This window comes from Balaenoptera ricei, chromosome 9, assembly GCF_028023285.1.
Source record: "Balaenoptera ricei isolate mBalRic1 chromosome 9, mBalRic1.hap2, whole genome shotgun sequence".
NCBI classification, from domain to species: Eukaryota; Metazoa; Chordata; class Mammalia; order Artiodactyla; family Balaenopteridae; genus Balaenoptera; species Balaenoptera ricei.
This window is the reverse complement of record NC_082647.1, coordinates 34,429,307-34,452,024: the sequence shown is the minus strand read 5'-3', so window position 1 is coordinate 34,452,024 and position 22,718 is coordinate 34,429,307. Positions and strand designations below refer to the sequence as shown.

At 37.9% G+C, this 22,718-nt stretch overlaps 1 protein-coding gene across 5 annotated transcripts in view; it reads right to left on the bottom strand.

Annotated features, from left to right (window-relative positions):
* TFEC (transcription factor EC) overlaps window positions 1-22,718 on the bottom strand; it is a 650,324-nt gene that overhangs the window by 26,921 nt on the left and 600,685 nt on the right. For 4 of the 5 annotated variants that reach the window (XM_059933558.1, XM_059933557.1, XM_059933559.1 and 1 more), the window contains one exon: window positions 22,259-22,510. In XM_059933558.1, the coding sequence (XP_059789541.1) occupies window positions 22,259-22,438 (180 nt within the window). In that variant the 5' untranslated portion in view covers window positions 22,439-22,510. Of the gene's footprint in view, window positions 1-6,398; window positions 6,486-22,258; window positions 22,511-22,718 lie in introns of all 5 variants that reach the window. The other variant, XM_059933562.1, reaches the window with a different exon arrangement.

The window sequence follows — 22,718 nt, the reverse complement described above, 5'->3', positions numbered from 1 at the left end:
AATGTCTTAATTAATGAGAATTTTCACCAAGGAATAGCTGTAGTATTGTCTGGTAGTAATGAAAGCCCCTATGAAATTTTGGTGATGTATTGGAGGTGAGTACTATGAGCAATGTGGTAAAATTTTATCCATTCAGCTACTCAGGTGAAGATGTGGAGTAAGATGAAAAATAAGTTTAATCAGGGTTGGGCTTTTGTTAGGAGAATAAAATGAAGAAAAATGGGTATATGCTAAGAGTGTTTGCAAGAGAAATGGTTATAGTACTTGACCAAGAATAGGTTAAGGAAGAAATTGTCAAAATGTCATGAGTGAGGGGCCGGGGCAGCCCACCCTCCCCCTGCCCCCACTGCCCACGAGGGCCAGCGTGGGCTCCGGGTGAGTGTGGCCATGGAGGGTTCTCCGGAACCAGGGCCCAGAGGTCCATGGGACCCAATCCCGGGCTTTGAAAAGAGCACAGCACAGCTGGCACTGACCTGGAGCACCATGCCACGCTTCCCCCAGTGTCAGCTGGAGGACCCGGAGTACAGCCAGTTGGAGCACAAAGGTGAGCAGGGTGGGGCTGTATGCTGGGCACCACAGGGTGACCCCCAGAGGCTGGTGTTCAGCCCGAACCAAAGGCTGGCCTCAGACAACCCGTCTGGTGGACTGCAATTTGCCAACACATAACGAAGAAAAGATTGGTTCAAAGAGGGAAAAGGCTGATGGGACCCCCAACCCCCCATGACCACAACCCCGGCCACAGATGGTAGAGCAAATTACGCCCTGGACGGAGGGGCAGACGAACAGCGATCCAGATCACCGAGCTGAGCTCTATGGAGCCCTGGCCTAGTCCTGCCCTTCCTGGAGGTCTCAGATAGAGACGGAGGAAGGAGAAGGGGGCCAGTTATTGCATACGCCCAACTCTACACTGACCACACTGGCCGCTTTCATTTTCCAAGGTGGAGGAAATCCTCGCCATATTAATGGCATGGAAAAAAGAAAGAAGAGGTATCCAACGGCAGAGGAAAGACTCCAATGGACCTGATTCTCTGCACAGAGAATGCTGAAGGTGACCCCCTCCACCCCCAAAAGTAAACAGAACAAAACAGAACAAAACTCATCAGGAAACTCAGTTTGATTGCAGGGTAGAAGCTTCATCGACGCTACAGAAATCGGTTGCCTTTCTGTACACTCACAACAAACTATCCGAATGAGGAAGGAAGAAGAGAACCCTGTGGACAATGACGGTAACAACACAAAGAAAATACCTAGGAGTCCATCTAACCCACGACCTACAAGACCCATAACTCAGAAAACTGGACGACAGACATATCAATGAAAGAAAATGAAAACGATACACACACAACATGGAAAGATAGGTGGTGCTCATGGATTGGAAAAGTCCGTCTTGTGGGAATGATTCCACACCCCCAAGGCAATCCAGAGATGCAATGCCATTCCTCTCAAAATACCCACGGATTTTCTCAGACAAGTACAACCAAGAATTCCAAAATGCGTCTGGAAACACAGAAGAACCTAGAGAGTGTCAATACGCTCTTCGGACAGAAGCACAGACTTCGGACTTCCCACACCGCCTGATTTCCAACTAGCTCGCCAACCTGCCATCATCCAGACATCATGGTATAGGCACACAAGACATCCACATAGATCCATGGAGGAGAAAGGAGAGCCCAGAAAGAAAGCCACGCTTGTGTATCTATTCGTCTCTGACAAAGGAGGTGAGAAGGTCCCATGGGGACATGATAGCCTATGCAATGAATGGTGTTGGGGAAACAGGACCGCTCCATGCACAAGCATCACAATGGATTCCTTTCTCGTGCCACCTACAACAAGAAACTCACACCAAATCGACTACTGCAACGTAAAACCTGAACCCAGGCCAGGCCTAGAAGAAACACATAGGCACTGCGTTCTTGGACCTCAGTCTTAGAACCATGTTTGTGGATTGGTGTCCTCAGGCAAGGGAAAGAGAAGCACAATAAACCCAGTTGGGGGTCTAGGTGACTGAAAAGGTTTTCAACAGCACAGGCAAAGCGTACGCACGACAAAAGAGGCAGTGGACCGAATGTGAGAAAACACTGATCTGCAAACGTTGTATCTGAGAATGGCGATCATCTGGAAAACAGACCGAGAAGTCGCACAACACAAGCCTTCGAGACACAAAAACCCTAACCTGACGCTTAACCCTAATAATGTGTGTGTGTAATTATTTGCACTGATAGTTATTTTATACTCAATATACCTAGATTATGTATAATAAACATATTCTATATCAAAAAAAATGTCATGAGTGAGAAATAATAGCTATTGAAAACAGTGGTAGAGTCAATTGATTTGGAATCTCCACAAGCTTGAGCAATTGGGGAAGTAAGAACATTAGAGTAGGTGCACTGAAAAACAGAATGTAATGGTCAAAAAGTATGAAATAAAAATGTTATAGGATAGAGAAATACATAATAACAAGATCTAGGATATCATCATGTGAAGGGATGCCTGGATAGGAAGGAGAAAAATACCATTGACACCAAGGAGACTGAGAAACTGAGAGGTTAAGGTATTGATGAAAACACAGCTGATTTCACTGAATGTTTCTTGCACTTTGGGTCTTTTCAGTCCAATTTACAAAATTGTTGCAGTAAGAACTAACTGACACTTGCCTAGCTCTCTTGGTCAAATAGAAATTGAGAGGTAACTTCTGCTTAATTATTCTGAGTCTAGTCACTAATCACTCAATATTCATTTCTGGGTCAGAAATACCTGGGCTAAATTGATCTGTGAAAACCTTGAACTATTCCATTCAATCTGGGGAAATGTGAAGGACCACCACAAGTGGTCCAAGCTACCCCTTAGCAGCTTCCAAGCTTTCCACCAACAGAAGTTAGAACATGATTTTTAATTAAGCCTATATGCAGTGGTCCTGGGATAAATCTACACTCAAGGTTTTCTGCTTAAGTCACAGCAAAAGAACCCCAAAGTGACTAACAGCACAATCAGTAGATTGCCCCTTAGACTTTGCAATTTCTGTGAGAACTAGAGAAAATATGTAAAATACTCAGCAACGTGCCTGTGACATAGTAGGTGAGACATTAAGAAAAATTATTATTATTGATAAATATCCTCACTTTTGAAGCTTACCATTATGGGCATCTGTTGTTTTAGCCTCTCTAGAATTCATTTACATTTATTTTGGTAACAACTCCTGTTCTCCTGGTTCTCACTCTTAACCTAGATAATTTGTTTTGTGGAGCTGCTTGATTCACAGCTCTAGGGTGGGCCCAAGACCCAGAAAAATTGGCTGACAGATAGATATATGACAGAAATTGCTCCACAAGGAATTAGCCCAGAGATTTAACTGGAACTAAGCAGGAAAGGAAGCTCTCCTCTTAAGTTTTTAAGCTTGACTTAATGTATCCACCAGGATGCATTTGGTTATGACAATCAGAAAATCCTGACACAATTAGCTTATAAAATAAAGGAAAAAAATCTTACTTAATGTGTGAAATCCGTAGGTAAAGAATTCTCCAGGGGCATATAAGCAGTATTTCTTTGCATTCCACTTGGATTTTCCTCTCCCTTTGTTTCTTTCGTTTTTCCTCAGTTTATTTACCTTCTGGGCAATAAAATGACTACATAAGTCACATTGTCTTCCAACATCATGGAGAGGCAAAACCTTCTCTTTCTTGGGTCTCCTTTAAAGACTGAAGTAAATTCTAGAAGACCCCAGGAACCTGCTCAACCTGCCAGAATTGCAACACAAGCTCATTCTTAAAACAATCTCTGGCAAGGGAAATGGGGCCACCAGCGTTGGCTTAAATTAATCAGAAACTTCCTCTTCCTTGTGAAGGAGTGGATGTCTGAAAAAAAACTGGGTTAGCAAGGAAGAACTGTGTGCATAGCTAGGAATAAGCTGTGATAGTGTCTGCTCAACAGCTGAGAATAAGGCCAGTACAGAACAAAGGCAAAGTTATGGAGGGATGTCCACATACAATATTACTTAGGAATTTATGGATGACATGAGCCAACAAATTCCTTTCATACTTAAGCCCCATATAAGCCAGGTTCTATCATCTACAACCAAAAGTTCACTAGCTAAAATGCTTACTCAAAGCATTCCTCTGAATCTAACAGGTCTTTATTTTTATCCACATGAACTATAAATATCCTTCAGAATTTCCTATCTCTGTTCTACCAGCTATTCTTACACATTCTCTTTTTTTCTGACTTCTTGCCTTTTCTTATGTTGTTCTCTTAACTTGTTATACTTTTCTGCCTTCATGTCTACCTCTTAAAATCTTAACCTTCTTTTATAACTATATCTCAAATATCATCTTTTCCTAAAGCATTCCAAAAATATCTCAATTTCACATGGTTTCTACTTTAGTCAAACTCCAGGGCAACTCTCTGACTAGCATTCAAAAAAAATATATATATATATATATATATATATATATATATATATATATATATATATATATATATATGTCATCTACCAAGATTTAATATAAAAATAGCTTTGGCAATAAATATTTTCAATTATTCTCATAATGCAGAAGAAGAAAGTGAAATAAAGAGAAGTGACTTGCACGATACCTAGCTGACAACTTGGGTTAATACCAAGATCCATATTCTTTCCCTCCCTGCCTCTCAGGTGTGCCTCACTGCACCGCCTCACTATCATGTGGCCTCTTGGTATGTGAATTGTGTCTCACTCAACTTTTAGTTTCCTATAGTGCATGTATTGTTCTTTGCATATAACTATTGAATAAATATTTGGTCAATTGAACTGCTTGGGTTTATACCTTGATCTTGATTTATCAATGATTGTTGATTGGTCAACAGCAGATACTTCTTTATATAAGTACAAATAGGCCAGTAGTATCTATCTTTTACATTCTGTATATCAAAAGCAAATTCCCAATAGTCATTGTCACCAGTTTGCATGGAATAAGCAATCTATGCAACCTCTACAAAACAAGTAAGATAATTTGACAAAGAGAATGTTTCAATATACAATTTCAAAGAAATAAGTACCACATACAAGGAAGAGAAGATTGCAGGAAATTAATATCATTTCCTCAAACCCAGAAGTTGAATACTAGTTAAGAAAATAGTAACCTCATGCTGTGGAATTAGATGGGGAAACTTAGCATTAATAACATATTTATCTAGATAATTAGTCAGATTTCCTATAAATATGCTGCTTGAAATCTGAAGAGAGAAGAGGTAGAAAGAACTGTCACTTCATTCTAAAAAACGAATGAACAAACAGGCCAAAAAAAAAAAAAAAAAAAACCCACCAAAAAAACCTTCAAAAAAAAACTAGATTTTAAACCTCATTTGATCTTTGTCTGATAATAGTGGTATTAGTGACTTGTTATAAAGTGGAGGTCCTTTGTATGAGAGAAAAGGAGGAAAGAGATAATTCTCCTTTTTGTAGTCTATTTGGGAATTAATAAAGAAAAGAGGGATGCTTTGTCTAATTTTTTCTTAAAGTTTTAAATTTAAAATGTCCATTGTTAACATTAATACAACTTAGCCCACTGATTTACTGATGAACAGTATCTACACTACACAATATAGTCAGAATTCACTTTCTTTAAATGAAATGTTTAAAATAACAATTAAATCACAGCCTTTCATATTTTTTCTCATGTTTTCTAAAAGGTCTAAAACCATAAACAAACGAACCAACAACAACCCTTCAAACTGTATAGAAAGAGCTTGCACACCCTTTACAGATTCATTTCTAGGGATTAATAAATGAACAATGAGAAGGCAACAGTAATCAAATAGGAGATAAGATATCTCTTCACTGCATATTATTCCAGGAATTTGTGATTTCAACATAGAAGTCTGTCTACATGCCTTAAAGTAGTGTGAGGCTCTTCTACCTTTCTTCAGTTCATCTTTAACCTTTGGTTATTGGCTCAGAAGTAAAGTTATATTTTTGTTGTTATAATTTTTTTCTTTCCTCTATAAGGTGTAGAGCCTCTGAATCTGATAGCTGTTAGTCATGGTAAAATAGTTAAAATTTAGCCATGAACTTATGAGGGTATTATGATATGTTGTGCTTCAAATGGAAATCTGAAGATTTCACAGAAAATGCTATAGCAGACTAGATATATAATTAGATGGGTGTTTATAGAGATTAGGTAGGTAAATAGATAGATAGATAGACAGATAGATAGAATAGTACACGTTCTATTATCTTCCTCAATAAAATTATGTATCTTTTTTTCTGCACCAATAAATATTTTTTAATATTTATCTATCTTGTACCTGTTTCAAAAGTGCAGAAGAAAACACCACTTACTAATCAAATGAAATTTCTTGTTTTATCATCAGATGCTATTATTGATTTTAATCTCATTGACCTCCTCAGGTCTGGAAACACTTACTGTTCTTTGCATTAGCAGAGGAGAGTCTGTTCCTTCCTCTTTAAAACTTGATTCCATACCGATTATATCCTCAATAACGTCCTCCATCTAGCAAAATATAATACATTTAGAATATTGTGCATAATGATAAAAGTTGCACGTCGGTCTGAATTCAGAGAGAAAAATTTTAGCAATCTTTAAAAGTTTTTTTAGAATATTTAGATTATATGTGTATCAAAACGCAGAATATTTTAGAACTTAAAATGAAGTAATCCTGACACTCTGATCTGTGTTGCTTTTCCTTGCATTAGCTTACGCCAGCTGGTAGGTGATGGCTGGGCAAATCACCCTGGGTTAGTCCTTTGGAAATTAGTATCTGCATAAATAGAGTGGTTATCATGAATACCTTGAGCCAGAACTCATATACTTAGCTTGTAGAGAGATGACTTCCTACAAACTTTATTTTTCTTTTAAAATGTTTTGATAGCATCTTATAGTTGGGTATTCAAATATCAGTGATCAAACTTTAGCCAATTGGTCCACATGGATAGAAACTACATGGAAATGTATTATCCAACTTTCCCTAATGATCACTAATAATAATAATTACAATACTATCAACAACAATAATAATCATGGACACCTTAAATAGTAACAAACACAGATAATGCAGGAAATGTGGCAGGAGCTGTTCTACATGCTTTGCATGAACTGATGAGGATGATTATAATTTTTGTGACTTTCTGTTTGAATTAAAAAAAAAAAAAAAAGAAAGATAGGTGAGAACAAGAAGGAGAAGACCATACTCAGATAGACTTTTACTTAAGGGTATGACATAGATATTGTTAAACAATGACATAGATAAAGAAGAAATATAGCTATGTGTCTTAAGTTAGGTGTAACCAAAAAGAGAGAGAGAGAAATTTAACCTATCCAATAGAGGATAGAAAAAAAGATGGCAAATAAGGAAACAGAAAGCATAGTAATTTAAAAAACGTGAAAAAAGGTAAGTATTAAATCCTAATGGTAGAGTAACTACAAGAATGTAAATGAGTTAACATAGTGCTCAAGAAATTATCATTCAAATTGGATTTTTCAAAGGTATTGTAATATTTTGTCTATAAGGGACACGTTTAAAATAAAATAATAGAGAAAGCGGAAAATAAAGTGCAAAGGTGTACCACAAAAATGACCAAAAGGAAAGCAACAGTAGCAATGTTAATATTAGACCATATAAAATTCAAGATCAAATGTTAAAGGAAAAATAATACTAAGTGACCATGAATACATATGCACCTAAAAAAATCTGTAGCAACAACTGTCAGAAATCTATGAAAAATAAATTCAATTGTAGTTGAATATTTTAGCTCACCACTCTCAAAATCATAAATCTGAATTTAGCCTTCTCTTCACCTATTCTCTAGGCCATGCCTGGGTCCTACCACCTTCTAGTCTATACCACTCCATTTCTGAAATTTTAAATTCAATTATCTCACTCATCAAATGCAATATTCCATTTAGATCCAATCTAGACCCCCTATGGCAGATCAACTGAACAATTTTCATTATTACTCTCTATGCCTTTACCCTATTATCTTTCTGCCCAATCATCCCTAACTCCCCAGGAGTTCTATCTCTCTGCTTCCTGTTAACTCTGAATTCAAAGTAGAATGGTTCTTGCCCACCATCTTACTGAAATTCCTTTTGTTGCTATTTTCTTTGACTGCGTGACTGATAAATTCAATAGATATTTATCAGTCCTTATTTTACTAGACTCAGTCACTACATTTGAGTGTGTGGGTCATTTCCTCCTTCTTTAAACCGGTTCCTTCAGTGGCACCACACTAGTTATCTTTTTACTTTACCTTCACAGTCCTTTTCCTCTGACCACCCCTTAAATGTGGGTGATCTCCTCAATCCCACCCTTGGTTTCCTACTCTTCTCATTGTTTTCATGTTCTTCAGAAGCTTTCTTCCTTATTCAAATTTTCAAGTACTACCCATAGGCTGACAACTCTTAAATCTCTTCCTCCAGTCTAGATTATTCCTCCTCAAGACAAACTTGGATATCTAGCTGTGACCAGCATCTCCACGTGGTGGTCTCACAGATACCTCAGTTCTAACTTGTTCTAATATAAGGCCTCATCATCTCTCACTGCACTATAGAAATAACCTCCCCACTGGTTGCTCCCTCCCTCCAGGCTTCTTCTTCTACATAGTTGACAGAGTGATATTAAAGTCAAATCTGATTATGTCGCCCTAGCCCTTACATTTAAGCCTTTCAAGGATTTGAAATTACTTAACATGGAGCACCAGCCTTTCTGTGATTTGTCTATTGCCTGCTTCTCTAGTGTGACCTTTTGTCATCACCTGCCTCTCATTTTCTCCTTACCTCATGCTGTTTCCTATTCTTTGCTCATGCTATCTTACTTGGCTAAATTGCCCCACTAGCCATTTTCCTCTAAGTCTACTTGACATACTTCTGAAGCAGAACAGCACTTCTGCACTTCTACATAACAGTATAATTTCTACATAATAGTATAATTATTTGCTTCCTTTTTTTCTCTTCCCTTCAACTTAGAGTTCTTGTAGAGTACAGAGGATAAGAAAAACAAGAGAAGGAATAATTGAAATATAGCATGTGCTGTAAAAATACTATGATAAGAGCAATTTTTATCCACATGATATAGGTGTTACTATGAAAACTCAGAGAATAGACACCTAATCCACACAGAGTACCCCCAGTGAAAGAAGAAACCTGAGATGAATTTTGAAGAGTCAGTCAGAATTATCCAGATAAATGGAGATTGAATGAGTAGTTGGTAAAGAAAGGATATAAGGAAGGAGAACCTGGCTGCTGTGAAAATCACTAGTGAACCATATGGCTGAAGAACAGAGTACCATGCAGATGTGTAATGATAAGTCTGGGTAGGGTAGCAAGTGTTAAGTGTGGAAGAGTCCTGTGTGCCGTGAGTCCAAATTTGAATTTTATCTTCGAAAGACCCATGCTATAAAATGCTTATTCGACTTTATATCTGATTGTCTTGGAGAGCTTTAATCACCTAGTTGCTCCTAATTCCAACCCCCAAATCCTAAATCTATGGATGCTCTCATAGATTTATTCTGTGGTAGCTATGATTTCTGGGGTCTTTGAATTAATGAAATGTTCCGTGATGTCACAGGAGGACAAGCATAGAAGAAAGAAACACCAAAATATGGCAACAGCCACCAAATCCTGAGCAATCCCACTGCCCTTGTGTTAAAAACTTCAAAAAATGTAAGCATCAGAGTGACATCATCAAGATGGCAACATAGGTAGTTCCTGAATTCACTCACCATCATGAGAAGAACAATTAACAATCTATTCAGAAACAAGACACCACTAAGAGAATCCTAGAGCACGGGGGTGAGGCTGAAATACCCCCTGAACCTCAGAGATCAAGGCAGACTGCATCAGAAGGTGAGAGAAGCAGCTACACGTTGACCACATTGACCCTCCCCTAGGACAGTGCAACACTATGCAGAGAGGTCTTCTCTGAGCCGCTGGTTCCTCCAGAGGGAAAAGAGAACCCAGGGTGGACAACCAATCTCCTTCAACATTGTGGGCTGCTCTGTGGGAGCCCCTACTTTGATCTCGCACTATGGGAATTGCAGAGGAATCTATGCGGCCCAGCCACTGGGAATCTGTGACAGAGAAGCAGGGAGGGGCTTGCAACAATCAACACACAGATCTTGGCAGACAGTTCATATTTGCGGTGCCTGAGTAGTAAACCCAACCAGCGACATCGTTGGTCTGCAGAACCAAATCAGGGGTACACTTTGACCAGGTAACTTGGGGGGAGGGGGCACAGATCTGACTGATTCAGATCCTCAAAGGAGTTTTATCAGCCCTAGAGCCCATTTGTCCACACCCAGGCAAGGTGCTGAGTCATAGCCTCACCCACAGTGAAAAGTACCTTCCAGCCCCATCTGACCAAAAGAGTTAGTGACAACTCCTGGAAGTTGTGTGGCACAGTGGTGCTTGAGTCAAGAGGCAGGTGGAGAGGCAGAGCAGATCACCCACAGAGCAAAGCCAGTACCAGTCATGGGGCCTTCCCAAGCTATGCACAGGCAGGAAGATTAATTCATAGCCAACGGTAGCTCTTGGCCTCTCTCAAACTGAGAACCTCCTTGGAAAATTGAGAATAGTCTGGAGGGCTATTCCTCTGGCCCCAGCTGATCAGAAGGGCTAGCAAAAATACCTGAAAGCTTTGCAGCACAGCAGCACTCAAGCTGAGCAAAGGGTAGACAGAACTGATAGTCTGGAGAGCAAAGCCAGCAGCCCTGTTCAGCCAAGGAACTTGGGTGTGGGTCAGCTTGAGTTAAGACAACAAAGAGCTTTACTTGTTTTAGAGCAGCTTCTGCAACTGTGCCTGGGCAGGGAATCTAATTTATAGTCTTGCTCATCATTGAATACAGCCTTCAGCCCATCCAACCAGGAAACCTAACCAGAACACATGGGAAGTCAACAGTCCCACATACAGTGGCACTTGAACAGAGAGTACAGCCATGGCTTCCTCTATCTGCAGAGCAAAATCAGTGGCCTCACCTGACCAGGGAATTCAGTGCATACTCAGGCCTTATTCAGGCCTCCAAACAATGAACTGCACAGGTCCTGGGCCCTGACCTACTTCCCTGCTAGGACAGGGAAGCTAATTCATAGCCCCACCTGCTACATCCAGTCCCAACCATCTAGTAAGCCTGATCAGAGAATTCAGGCAACTGTGGAGCCCATTCTACAGCCTCACTTGAGTAAGAAACAAAGCCAGCAGTCCTATCCAACTGCTCTCAGCTAGTGGCACAACCCCCAATCCCTGTCTTCAGAGTTCTAACAGTTGCCTCACCCAAATATATCATAATATCAGGCCCCACCTGCCCAAAGGCATTAGTGGCAGACACACCCAGAAACCCAAACTGAGCAGACTGGTGAAGAACTGTCTCTGGCAAAGCAAACCTGTAAAGTCTGCAAGAGGAGCCTTATTACTCAAATGCACAGATACCAACATAAGGAATTAAGGATCATAAAAAATCAGGTAAATATGACACCACCAAAGGAAACTAATTAAACTCCAATAACTGACCCTAAAGAAATGGAGATCTATGAACTGTCAGATAAAGAATTCAGAATAATTCTTTTAAGGAAGTTTAGTGACCTACATGAAAACACAGACAGATAACTAAACAAAATTAAGAAATAGAATAAATAGAATAATCTATTATTAATAACCCAATATTTAAAAAAGTATAAATTTTAACAGCAATAACCTAAAGTGTGATGGGGAGAAGAAGTAAAAGTGTAAAGAATACAAATTCTATTGAATTTAAGTTGCTATCAATTTAAAATAGGGTGTTATAAGTTTAAGTTATTTTATGTAAGCCTCATGATAACCACAGGAAAATCTTATAGTATTGTAATTATGCAAAAGAACTCAATAAAGAAGTCAAAGCATATTGATACCAAAAGGCAGAACACAAAAAATGATAGCAGGATAAGAAACAGGGAATGATGGAGCTACAAAATAACCAGAAAACAACTAACAATATTTTATTGTAGTGAGCCCTTATCTATCAGTAATTACTTTAAATATTAATGGATTAAATTCTCCAATTCAAAGACATAATATGGATGAATGGATTAAAAAAAGAAGATCCAAAATGTGCTGTCTACAGGAGACTCACTTTCACCTTAAAGACACAAATAGACTGAGAGTGAAGGGATGGAAAAAGACATTTCAAGTAGTGGTAACCAAAAGAAAGCAGGGGTAGACAGCTTATATTGCTTTCATCAGACAAAACAGACTAAACTAAAAATGGTAAAAAGAGACAAAGAAGGTCATTATACAATGATACAGGGGTCAATACATCAAAAAGATGTAACTATTTATGAGTCCAACATCACAGCACCTAAGTATATAAGGCAAAAACTAACAGAGCTAAAGAGAAAAATAAATGGTATAGTGACTATAAACAATAATAGTTGAAGACTTTTTTACCCCACTCTCAACAATGGATAGATCATCCACACAGAGAATCAATAAGGAAACAGTGGATCTGATCAACACTATAGACTTCCTGGACCTAACAGATACATAAAGAACATTCTATCCAGTGACAGCAGAATACACATTATTCTCAAGTACACATGTGACATTTTCTAGGATAGACCGTATGTTAGACCACAAAACAAGTCTTAACAAATTCAAGAAGAATGGAATCATACTAAGTGTCTTCTTTAATCACAATGGCATGAAACTAGAAATCAACAACAAGAGGAAACTAGAAAATTCACAAACACATTGAAATTAAACAACACTCTCCTGAACATTCAATGGATCAAAGAGGAAATTAAAAGGGAAATAAAAAAGTTTATTAAGACAAACAAAAATAGAGACATGACATACCAGAACTTATGGGATACAGCAAAAGCAGTTCTAAGAGGGGAGTTCATAGCAATAAATACCTACATTCACAGAAGCAAGAAGGATCCCAAATAGATAACTTAACCCTACACCTTAAGGAAGCAGAAAAAGAACAAACTGAGTCCAAAGTTAGTAGAAGAAAGGAAATAATAAAAATTAGAGCAGAAATAAATGAAATAGAGAACAGAAAAACAATAGAAAAGATTAAGTAAACTAAGAGTTGATTATTTGAAAAGGTAAACAAAATTGATGAAACTTTAGCTAGACTAACTCAGGAAAAAGGGGAAGGACACAAATCAACAAAATTATAAGTGAAAAAGGAGACATTACAACCACAGAAATTCAAAGGATCATAAGGGATAACTATGAAAAACAATATGCCAACAAACTGGAAAACCTAGAAGAAATGGAAAAATTCTTAGAAACATGCAACTTATCAAGACTGAATCAGGAAGAAGTAGAAAATGTGAATAGACCAATTACTAGTAAGGAGATTGAATCAGTAATCAAAAATCTCCCAATGAGAAAAGCCCAGGACCAGATGGCTTCACTGGTGAATTTTACCAAACATTTCAAGAAGAATTAACACCAATACTTCTCAAACTCTTCCCCAAAAAATCAAAGAGAAGGGAACACTCCCAAACTTACTGTACAAGGCCAGCATTATCTTGATACCAAAATCAGAAAATGACACTACCAAAAAAGAAAACTACAGGCCAATATCCCTGATGAATATAGATGCATAAATTTTCAATAAGATACTAACAAACTAAATTCAGCAGCACATTAAAAGTATAATTCACCAGTGATCAAGTGTGATTTATCCCTGGGATGCAAGAATGGTTCAACATATGCAAATCAATTGATGTAGTACATTAATAGAATGAAAGAAAAGAATCACATGTTCATCTCAATAGATGCAGGAAAAGCTTTTGACAAAATTTTACATCCATTTATGAAAGAAATTCTTAACAAATTAGGCATAGAAGGATCATAGCTCAACATAATAAAGGCCATATGTGACAAGCCCACAGCTAACATCATACTCAGTGGTGAAAAGACAAAAGTTTTTCTTCGAAGATCAGAAACAAGACAAAGGTGCCTACTCTCACCACTTCTATCCAGCATAATACTGGAAGTCCTAGATAGAGCATCAGGCAAGAAAAAGAAATAAAAAAATATCAAAATTGAAAAGGAAGAAGTAAAATGGTCTCTATTTCCAGATGACATGACTTTATATGCATACAGATATTCTTAAAGACTCAGCCAAAATACTGTTAATCAATGAATTCAGTAAAGTTTCAGATATGAAATTAACATACAAAAATCAGTAGCATTTCTATACACTAACAGCAAAATTTCTGAAAAAGAAATAAAGAAATCAATCCCATTTACAATAGCATCAAAAGCAATTTAAAAAGAGGAATAAATTTATCTAAGAAGATGAAAGATTTCTACGCTGAAAACTACAAGAAGTTGATAAAAGAAATTGAAGAAGACACAAACAAATGGAAAGGCATCCTGTGTTCACAGATTGGAAAAATTTATAATGTTAAAATGTCAATGCTACCATCTATAGATTCAATACAATCCCTATCAAGTTCCAATGGCATTTTTCACAGAAGTTTAAAAAAAAGAAACACTCCTAAAATTTATATGGAAGCATAAAAGACCCCAAATAGCCAAAGAAATCATCAGAAAGAAGAACAAAAAAGGAGATACCACCCTTCCTGGTTTAAAGTTACACTATACAGCTATAGTCATCAAAACAGTAAGGTACTGGCATAAAAACAGACAAATAGACCAATAGGATAGAGTCGAGAGCCCAGAAATAAACCCAAGCATATATGGTCAACTAACACTTGACAAGAGAGGAAAGAATACTCAATGAGAAAAGACATTCTCTTCAATAAATCGTGCTGGAATAATTAGATATTCACATGTAAAAGAATGAAACTGTGCTGATATCTTACACTACTCACAAAAAGTAACACAAAATGGGCTAAAAAAACTAAATGTAAGACCTGAAACCATGAAACTCTTAGGAAAAAACAAAGGAACAAAGCTCCTCAACATGGGTCTTAGTAATGATATTTTGGATATGACACCTGAAGTACAAAAAACAAAATAAAAAATAAACGAGACTACATCAAACTAAAAAGCTTCTGCACAGAAAAGAAACCACCAACAAAGTGAAAAGACAATCTGTGGAATGGGAAAAAATGTTTATAAACCATATATCTGATAAGGGGTTAACATCCAAGACATATAAAGTACTCATACAACAACAACAACTACAAAAACGCAATTTAAAAAAATGGTTGAAGGGCCTAAATACATATTTCTCCAAAGAAAATACATGAAAGGCCAACAGGTACATGAAAAGATGCTCAACATCATTAGTTATTAGGAGAAGGCAAATTAAAACCACAATGAAGTATCATCTCATACCTGTTAGAATAGCTATCATCAAAAACATAAGAGATAATAAATGCTGGCATGATGTGGAGAAAAGGGCATACTTTTAAAATATTGTTGAGATTGTAAATTGATACAGCTACTAAAGAAAACAGTATTGAGGATCCTCAAAAAATTAAAACTAGAACTACCATATGATCCAGAAATTCCACTCCTGGGAATACATCCAAAGCTAATAAAAACACTAACTCAAAAAGATATCTGCACCCCCATGTTCATAGCAGCAGTATTTACAAGAGCCAAGACATGGAAGCAACCTGTGTCCATCCATCAATGAATGGCTAAAGAAATTGTGAAATATATAAATAGGAATATTATTTAACCATAAAAAACAAGGAAATCCTACCATTTGCAACAATATGAACAGGACTTGAAGGCATTATGCTAAGTGAAAGAAGTCAGACAGAGAAAGACAAATACTGCATGATCTCACTTATATGTGGAATCTAAAATAAAAACGAAAACAAAAAACCTCGTAGAAAAAGAGATCAGAGGAGCTTCAAGATGGTGGAAGAGTAAGATGTGGAGATCACCTTCCTCCCCACAAATACATCAGAAATACATCTACATGAGGAACAACTCCTACAGAACACCTACTGAACGCTGGCAGAAGACCTCAGACCTCCCTAAAGGCAAGAAACTCTCCCACGTACCTGGGTAGGGCAAAAGAAAAAAGAAAAAACAGAGACAAAAGAATAGGGACTGGACTTGCACCTCTGGGAGGGAGCTGTGAAGGAGGAAAGGTTTCCACACGCTAGGTAGCCCCTTCGCGGGCGGAGACTGCGGGTGGCGGAGGGGGGAAGCTTCGGAGCCGCAGAGGAGAGCGCAGCAACAGGGGTGCGGAGGGCAAAGCGGAGAGATTCCTGCACAGAGGATCGGTGCTGACCAGCACTCACCAGCCCGAGAGGCTTGTCTGCTCACCCGCCGGGGCGGGCGGGGGCTGGGAGCTGAGGCTCCAGCTGCGGAGGTTGGATCCAAGGGAGAGGACAGGAGTTGGCTGCGTGAACACAGCCTGAAGGGGGCTAGTGCGCCACGGCTAGCCGGGAGGGAGTCCGGGAAGAAGTCTGGAGCTGCCGAAGAGACAAGAGTCGTTTTCTTGCCTCTTTGTTTCCTGGTGCGCGAGGAGAGGGGATTAGGAGCACCGCTTAAAGGAGCTCCAGAGACGGGCGCGAGCCGCGGCTATCAGTGCGGACCCCAGAGACGGGCACGAGACGCTAAGGCTGCTGCTGCAGCCACCAAGAAGCCTGTGTGCAAGCACAGGTCACTCTCCACACCTCCCCTCCTGGGAGCCTGTGCAGCCCGCCACTGCCAGGGTCCCGTGATCCAGGGACAACTTCCCCGGGAGAACACGCAGTGGCCTCAGGCTGGTGCAACGTCACATCGGCCTCTGCCACTGCAGGCTCGCCCCGCATCCATACCCCTCCCTTCCCCCGGCCTGAGTGAGCCAGAGCCCCCGAATCAGCTGCTCCTTTAACCCCATCCTGTCTGAGCAAAGAACAGACGCCCTCAGTTGACCTACACTCAGAGGTGTGTCCAAATCCAAAGCTGAACCCTGGGAGCTGTGCGAACAAAGAAGAGAAAGGGAAATTTCTCCCAGCAGCCTCAAGAGCAGCGGATTAAATCTCCACAATCAACTTGATGTACCCTGCATCTGTGGAATACCTGAGTAGACAACGAATCATCCCAAATTGAGGAGGGGGACTTTGGGAGCAATGATATACATATATATATATTTCCCTTTTCCTCTTTTTGTGAGTGTGTATGTGTATGCTTCTGTGTGTGATTTTGTCTTTATAGCTTTGCTTTTACCATTTGTCCTAGGGTTCTGTCTTGCCATTTTTTTTTGCTTCAGACAAGCAAAAGCTAAGAGAATTCAGCACCACCAAACCAGCTCTACAACAAATGCTAAAGGAACTTCTCTAAGTGGGAAACACAAGAGAAGAAAAGGACCTACAAAAAGAAACCCAAAACAATTAAGAAAATGGTAATAGGAACATACATATCCATAACTACCATAAATGTGAATGGATTAAATGTTCCAACCAAAAGACACAGGCTTGCTGAATGGAAACAAAAACAAGACCCATATATATGCTGTCTACAAGAGACCCACTTCAGAACTAGGGACACATACAAACTGAAAGTGAGGGGATGGAAAAAGATATTCCATGCAAATGGAAATCAAAAGAAAGCTGGAGTAGCAATTCTCATATCAGACAAAATAGACTTTAAAACAAAGACTGTTACAAGAGACAAAGAAGGACACTACATAATGATCAAGGGATCAATCCAAGAAGATAAAACAATTGTAAATATTTATGCACCCAACAGAGGAGCACCTCAATACATAAGGAAAATACTAACAGCCTTAAAAGGGGAAATCGACAGTAACACAATCATAGTAGGGGATTTTAACACCCCACTTTCACCAATCGACTGATCATCCAAAATGAAAATAAATAAACACAAGCTTTAAATGATACATTAAACAAGATGGACTTAATTGATATTCATAGGACATTCCATCCAAAAACAACAGAATACACATTTTTCTCAAGTGCTCATGGAACATTCTCCAGGATAGATCATATCTTGGCTCAAAAATCAAGCCTTGGTAAATTTAAGAATATTGAAATTGTATCAAGTATCTTTTCTGACCACAACCCTATGAGACTAGATATCAATTACAAGAAAAAAATCTGTAAGAAATACAAACAAATGGAGGGTAAACAACACACTACTTAATAACCAAGAGATCACTGAAGAAATCAAGAGGAAATCAAAAAATACCTAGAAACAAATGACAATGAATAGAGGGAACTTACCTCAACATAGTAAAGGTCATATTTGACAAACGCACAGCTAACATTGTCCTCAACGGTGAAAAACTGAAACCATTTCCACTAAGATCAGGAACAAGACAAGGTTGCCCACTCTCACCACTATTATTCACCATAGTTTGAGAAGTTTTAGCCACAGCAATCAAAGAAGAAAAAGAAATAAAAGGAATCCAGATTGGAAAAGAAGAAGTAAAGATGTTACTGTTTGCAGGTGACATGATACTATACATAGAGAATCCTAAAGATGCTACCAGCAAACTACTAGAGCTAATCAATGAATTTGGTAAAGTAGCAGGATACAAAATGAATGCACAGAAATTTCTTGCATGCCTCTACACGAATGATGAAAAATCTGAAAGAGAAATTAAGGAAATACTCCTATTTACCATTGCAACAAGAAGAATAAAATACCTAGGAATAAACCTACTTACGGAGACAAAAGACCTGTATGCAGAAAACTATAAGACACTGATGCAAGAAATTAAAGATGATACAAAGAGATGGAGAGATATACCATGTTCTTGGATTGGAAGAATCAACATTGTGAAAATGACTCTACTACCCAAAGCAATCTACAGATTCAATGCAATCCCTATCAAACTACCACTGGCATTTTTCACAGAACTAGAACAAAAAATTGCACAATTTGTATGGAAACACAAAAGACCCCGAATAGCCAAAGCAATCTTGTGAAAGAAAAACGGAGCTGGAGGAATCAGGCTCCCTGACTTCAGACTATACTACAAAGCTACAGTAATCAAGACAGTATGGTACTGGCACAAAAACAGAAATATAGATCAATGGAACAGGATAGAAAGCTCAGAGATAAACCCACGCATATATGGTCACCTCATCTTTGCAAGAATATACAGTGGAGAAAAGACAGCCTCTTCAATAAGTGGTGCTGGGAAAATTTGACAGCTACATGTAAAAGAATGAAATTAGAACACTCCCTAACACCATACACAAAAATAAACTCAGAATGGATTAAAGACCTAAATGTAAGGCCAGACACCATCAAACTCTTAGAGGAAAACATAAGCAGAACACTCTATGACATAAATCACAGCAAGATCCTTTTTGACCCAGCTCCTAGAGAAATGGAAATAAAAACAAAAATAAACAAATGGGACCTAATAAAACTTAAAAGCTTTTGCACAGCAAAGGAAACCATAAACAAGATGAAAAGACAACCCTCAGAATGGGAGAAAATATTTGCAAATGAAGCAACTGACAAAGGATTAATCTCCAAAACATACAAGCAACTCATGCAGCTCAATATCAAAAAACCCAATCCAAAAAGGGGCAGAAGACCTAAATAGACATTTCTCTAAAGAAGATATACAGATTGCCAACAAACATATGAAAGGATGCTCAGCATCACAAACCATTAGAGAAATGCAACTCAAAGCTACAATGAGGTATCACCTCACACCGGTCAGAATGGCCATCATCAAAAAATCTACAAACAATAATTGCTGGAGAGGGTGTGGAGAAAAAGGAACTCTCTTGCACTGTTGGTGGGAATGTAATTTGGTACAGCCACTATGAAGAACAGTATGGAGGTTCCTTAAAAAACTAAAAATAGAACTACCATATGACCCAGCAATCCCACTACTGGGCATATACCCTGAGAAAACCATAATTCAAAAAGAGTCATGTACCACAATGTTACGTTCATTGCAGCATTATTCTCAATAGCCGGAATATGGAAGCAACCTAGGTGTCCATCGACAGATGAATGGATAAAGAAGATGTGGCACATATATACAATAGAATATTACTCAGTCATAAAAAGAAATGAAATTGAGTTATTTGTATTGAGGTGGATGGACCTAGAGTCTGTCATACAGAGTGAAGTCAGTCAGAAAGAGAAAAACAAATACCGTATGCTAACACATATATATGGAATCTAAAAAAAAAGGTTCTGATGAACCTAGGGGAAGGACAGGAATAAAGATGCAGACGTAGAGAATGGACTTGAGGACACAGGGAAGGGGAAGGGTAAACTGGGACGAAGTGAGAGAGTAGCATTGACATATATACACTACCAAATGTAAAACAGATAGCTAGTGGGGAGCAGCTGCATCGCATGGGGAGAACAGCTCGGTGCTTTGTGTCCACCTAAAGGGGTGGGATAGGGAGGGTGGGAGGCAGATGCAAGAGGGAGGGGATATTGGGATATATGTATACATATAGCTGATTCACTTTGTTATACAGCAGAAACTAATGCAACATTGTAAAGCAATTATACTCCAATAAAGATGTTAAAAAAAGAATATTAGGAAATGGCAACAAGTTGGATACATCTTAGCTACTAAAGATAGCAAGACTGGAATTGATGGCAGTATGTGAAAATGTGTACATGATAAGTCAAATTCAAAGAGAACACACATTAAAACTATAACAGATGGAATAAAATTATGATTGACAGTAACGGTTGAGGAGACATATACACAGTTTAAAGAACAATGGTTAAAAAAATAGAAAGTGTTTGTTTGCGGCCAATGTGCATGTTGTCCCTAGACCATTGCACTTAATGAGGCTTTCAACCCTTCCCAGCCATGCAACTCCTTTTGACTGACACCACCTAAAGGTCCATTAAGATCAGGTAAATTTCTCTTATACAAACTTATTATAAAATAAAAGGTAATCTGTGTGCCTAAGGAATAAAAATATTATCTAAGAAAAACTGAGAAGACTTATATATGTTACTTATCCTTTCTCATTTCTTAGAAGACGTATTTCATAAGACACATAATAAGATCATATTCTGGGTTTTGCCTAGAATTGACTGGCATATGCATATCCTTTGGGATTTGTTTTTTCCTTTGGGAATCACTCTTCCACACAAGGAAGTGAACTTGGGAAGAAGGTGGTTGTAAGATAAATTGTATTGAGTGAGTTCTAATATTTACTGTACAGATGATTTTCAACCTACATATATTTTTTATTATCTTCATAGAGTGAATAGAGAACCTAGTTTTACATATTTTTTTGAAAATTCTTTGTATATCCACTACTGAAAAGTTTAAGTAAATATACATGTAGAGATTTATGTTCAGTTTTGGATTTCAACTAGTCCTGTTTTGTGGTTGTATTATATTTTATTAAACAATCTACCAGATCCTTATTCTTTTCTCTTTTCTAGATTAACATAAAATTTGCAAAAGAAAATCTTCCTCTATCATTTGGAATTCAAATAATGATATACTGAGCATTACTCTTTTGTACCTGGAGGCTACAGACTTAGCTAAAAAGCAGTGACCTGAAATCAGTAATAATCACCAGGAATGTAGATTGGAAGATTAAATCTGGGAGATCATAGAACCATGTCTCCATCTAAAAATCAAATGGAAAAAAAGGAAAAGAAAAGAATAGAAAGCTCAGTTACTGATGTAGTTTTTCTACATTGAGATATTAAAGGAACTCTTTTTCCCAGTTCTAGTTTTTTCCCACTTCTACTCATTCTTCAGTATTTTTTGAAGGTTCATTTACAAGCAAGTCACAATAATTATGAACTCCACGAAGCTAGACACTCATCCATTTTGTATCCTCAGCACCTCTAATTTCCTCTTATTTAGTAAATGGTAGGCAAGTATTTGTTGCAAATAGAAATGAATGGATAGATAATCAATAGTAATAAATTCTGATATAATTCTACAAAATATTAAGTGCAAGAAGATTATTAGTCTCATTCTGATAAACATTTCTAGAGCACATGTTTACTGTTATTTATTCTTTTTCTTGTTTTATCTTAATGGGTACTTTAGATAATGTAACTGTTGATAAATGTTTTAACTAAAGTTATCAGAAAACCATTACAATTAAAGCTAAATCTTCTTAACATAAATTACTATTAGAACCTGCTTTGACTCACATTGATACAAAACTGAAAGGAGTGTTAAAAAATGAATTGTTATATTTTATGCATAACAATTCTTATGGGCATAACTAATTATTACAAATTAATAAATTAAGACATCCTTTTGTTAAATAAATTTGCATATGGAATGTTTACTATAAAAATTTGACTTCAATTTCTTGAGGTATTTTTTTTCCCAAGAAACTGATTATATATTTTCATAAGCAGCCATTAGACATACATGCCATTCCACATTGTCATCTTCTTTCCCAAGAGTTAGCAACTTGGTGAGTGGATTTCCAGTGAGCCCAGTGTCACTCTCGGGAGACGGGTGTCCATGCTGTACCAGAAGTGCACTGCTTGGTGTTGGAGGGTGTGACCGTTTAAGAGTCTGGTGGACAACCTGGTGGTCAAGGGTCATGAAAGGTTTTACTTGCTGTCTCTGAACTTTCTGTAGCTGAGTTCTAGCAGAACTTTCCAGGTGTGCTGGGACCTACCAAATAGAAACCAAACAAATGCAATGTGTAGCATCATCTGGTAAACGAGTTCCAGTTTCAACAATTGGATTATGACAATAAACACTATAACATCTAGTTTCTTTCTAATTTATTGTCTATGCTTCTGTCATAATTTACATAAGATATTAATGGACTATAGTTTTTGAGAAGTCATTTAAACTTACTAAAATGTTTTAAATGCTA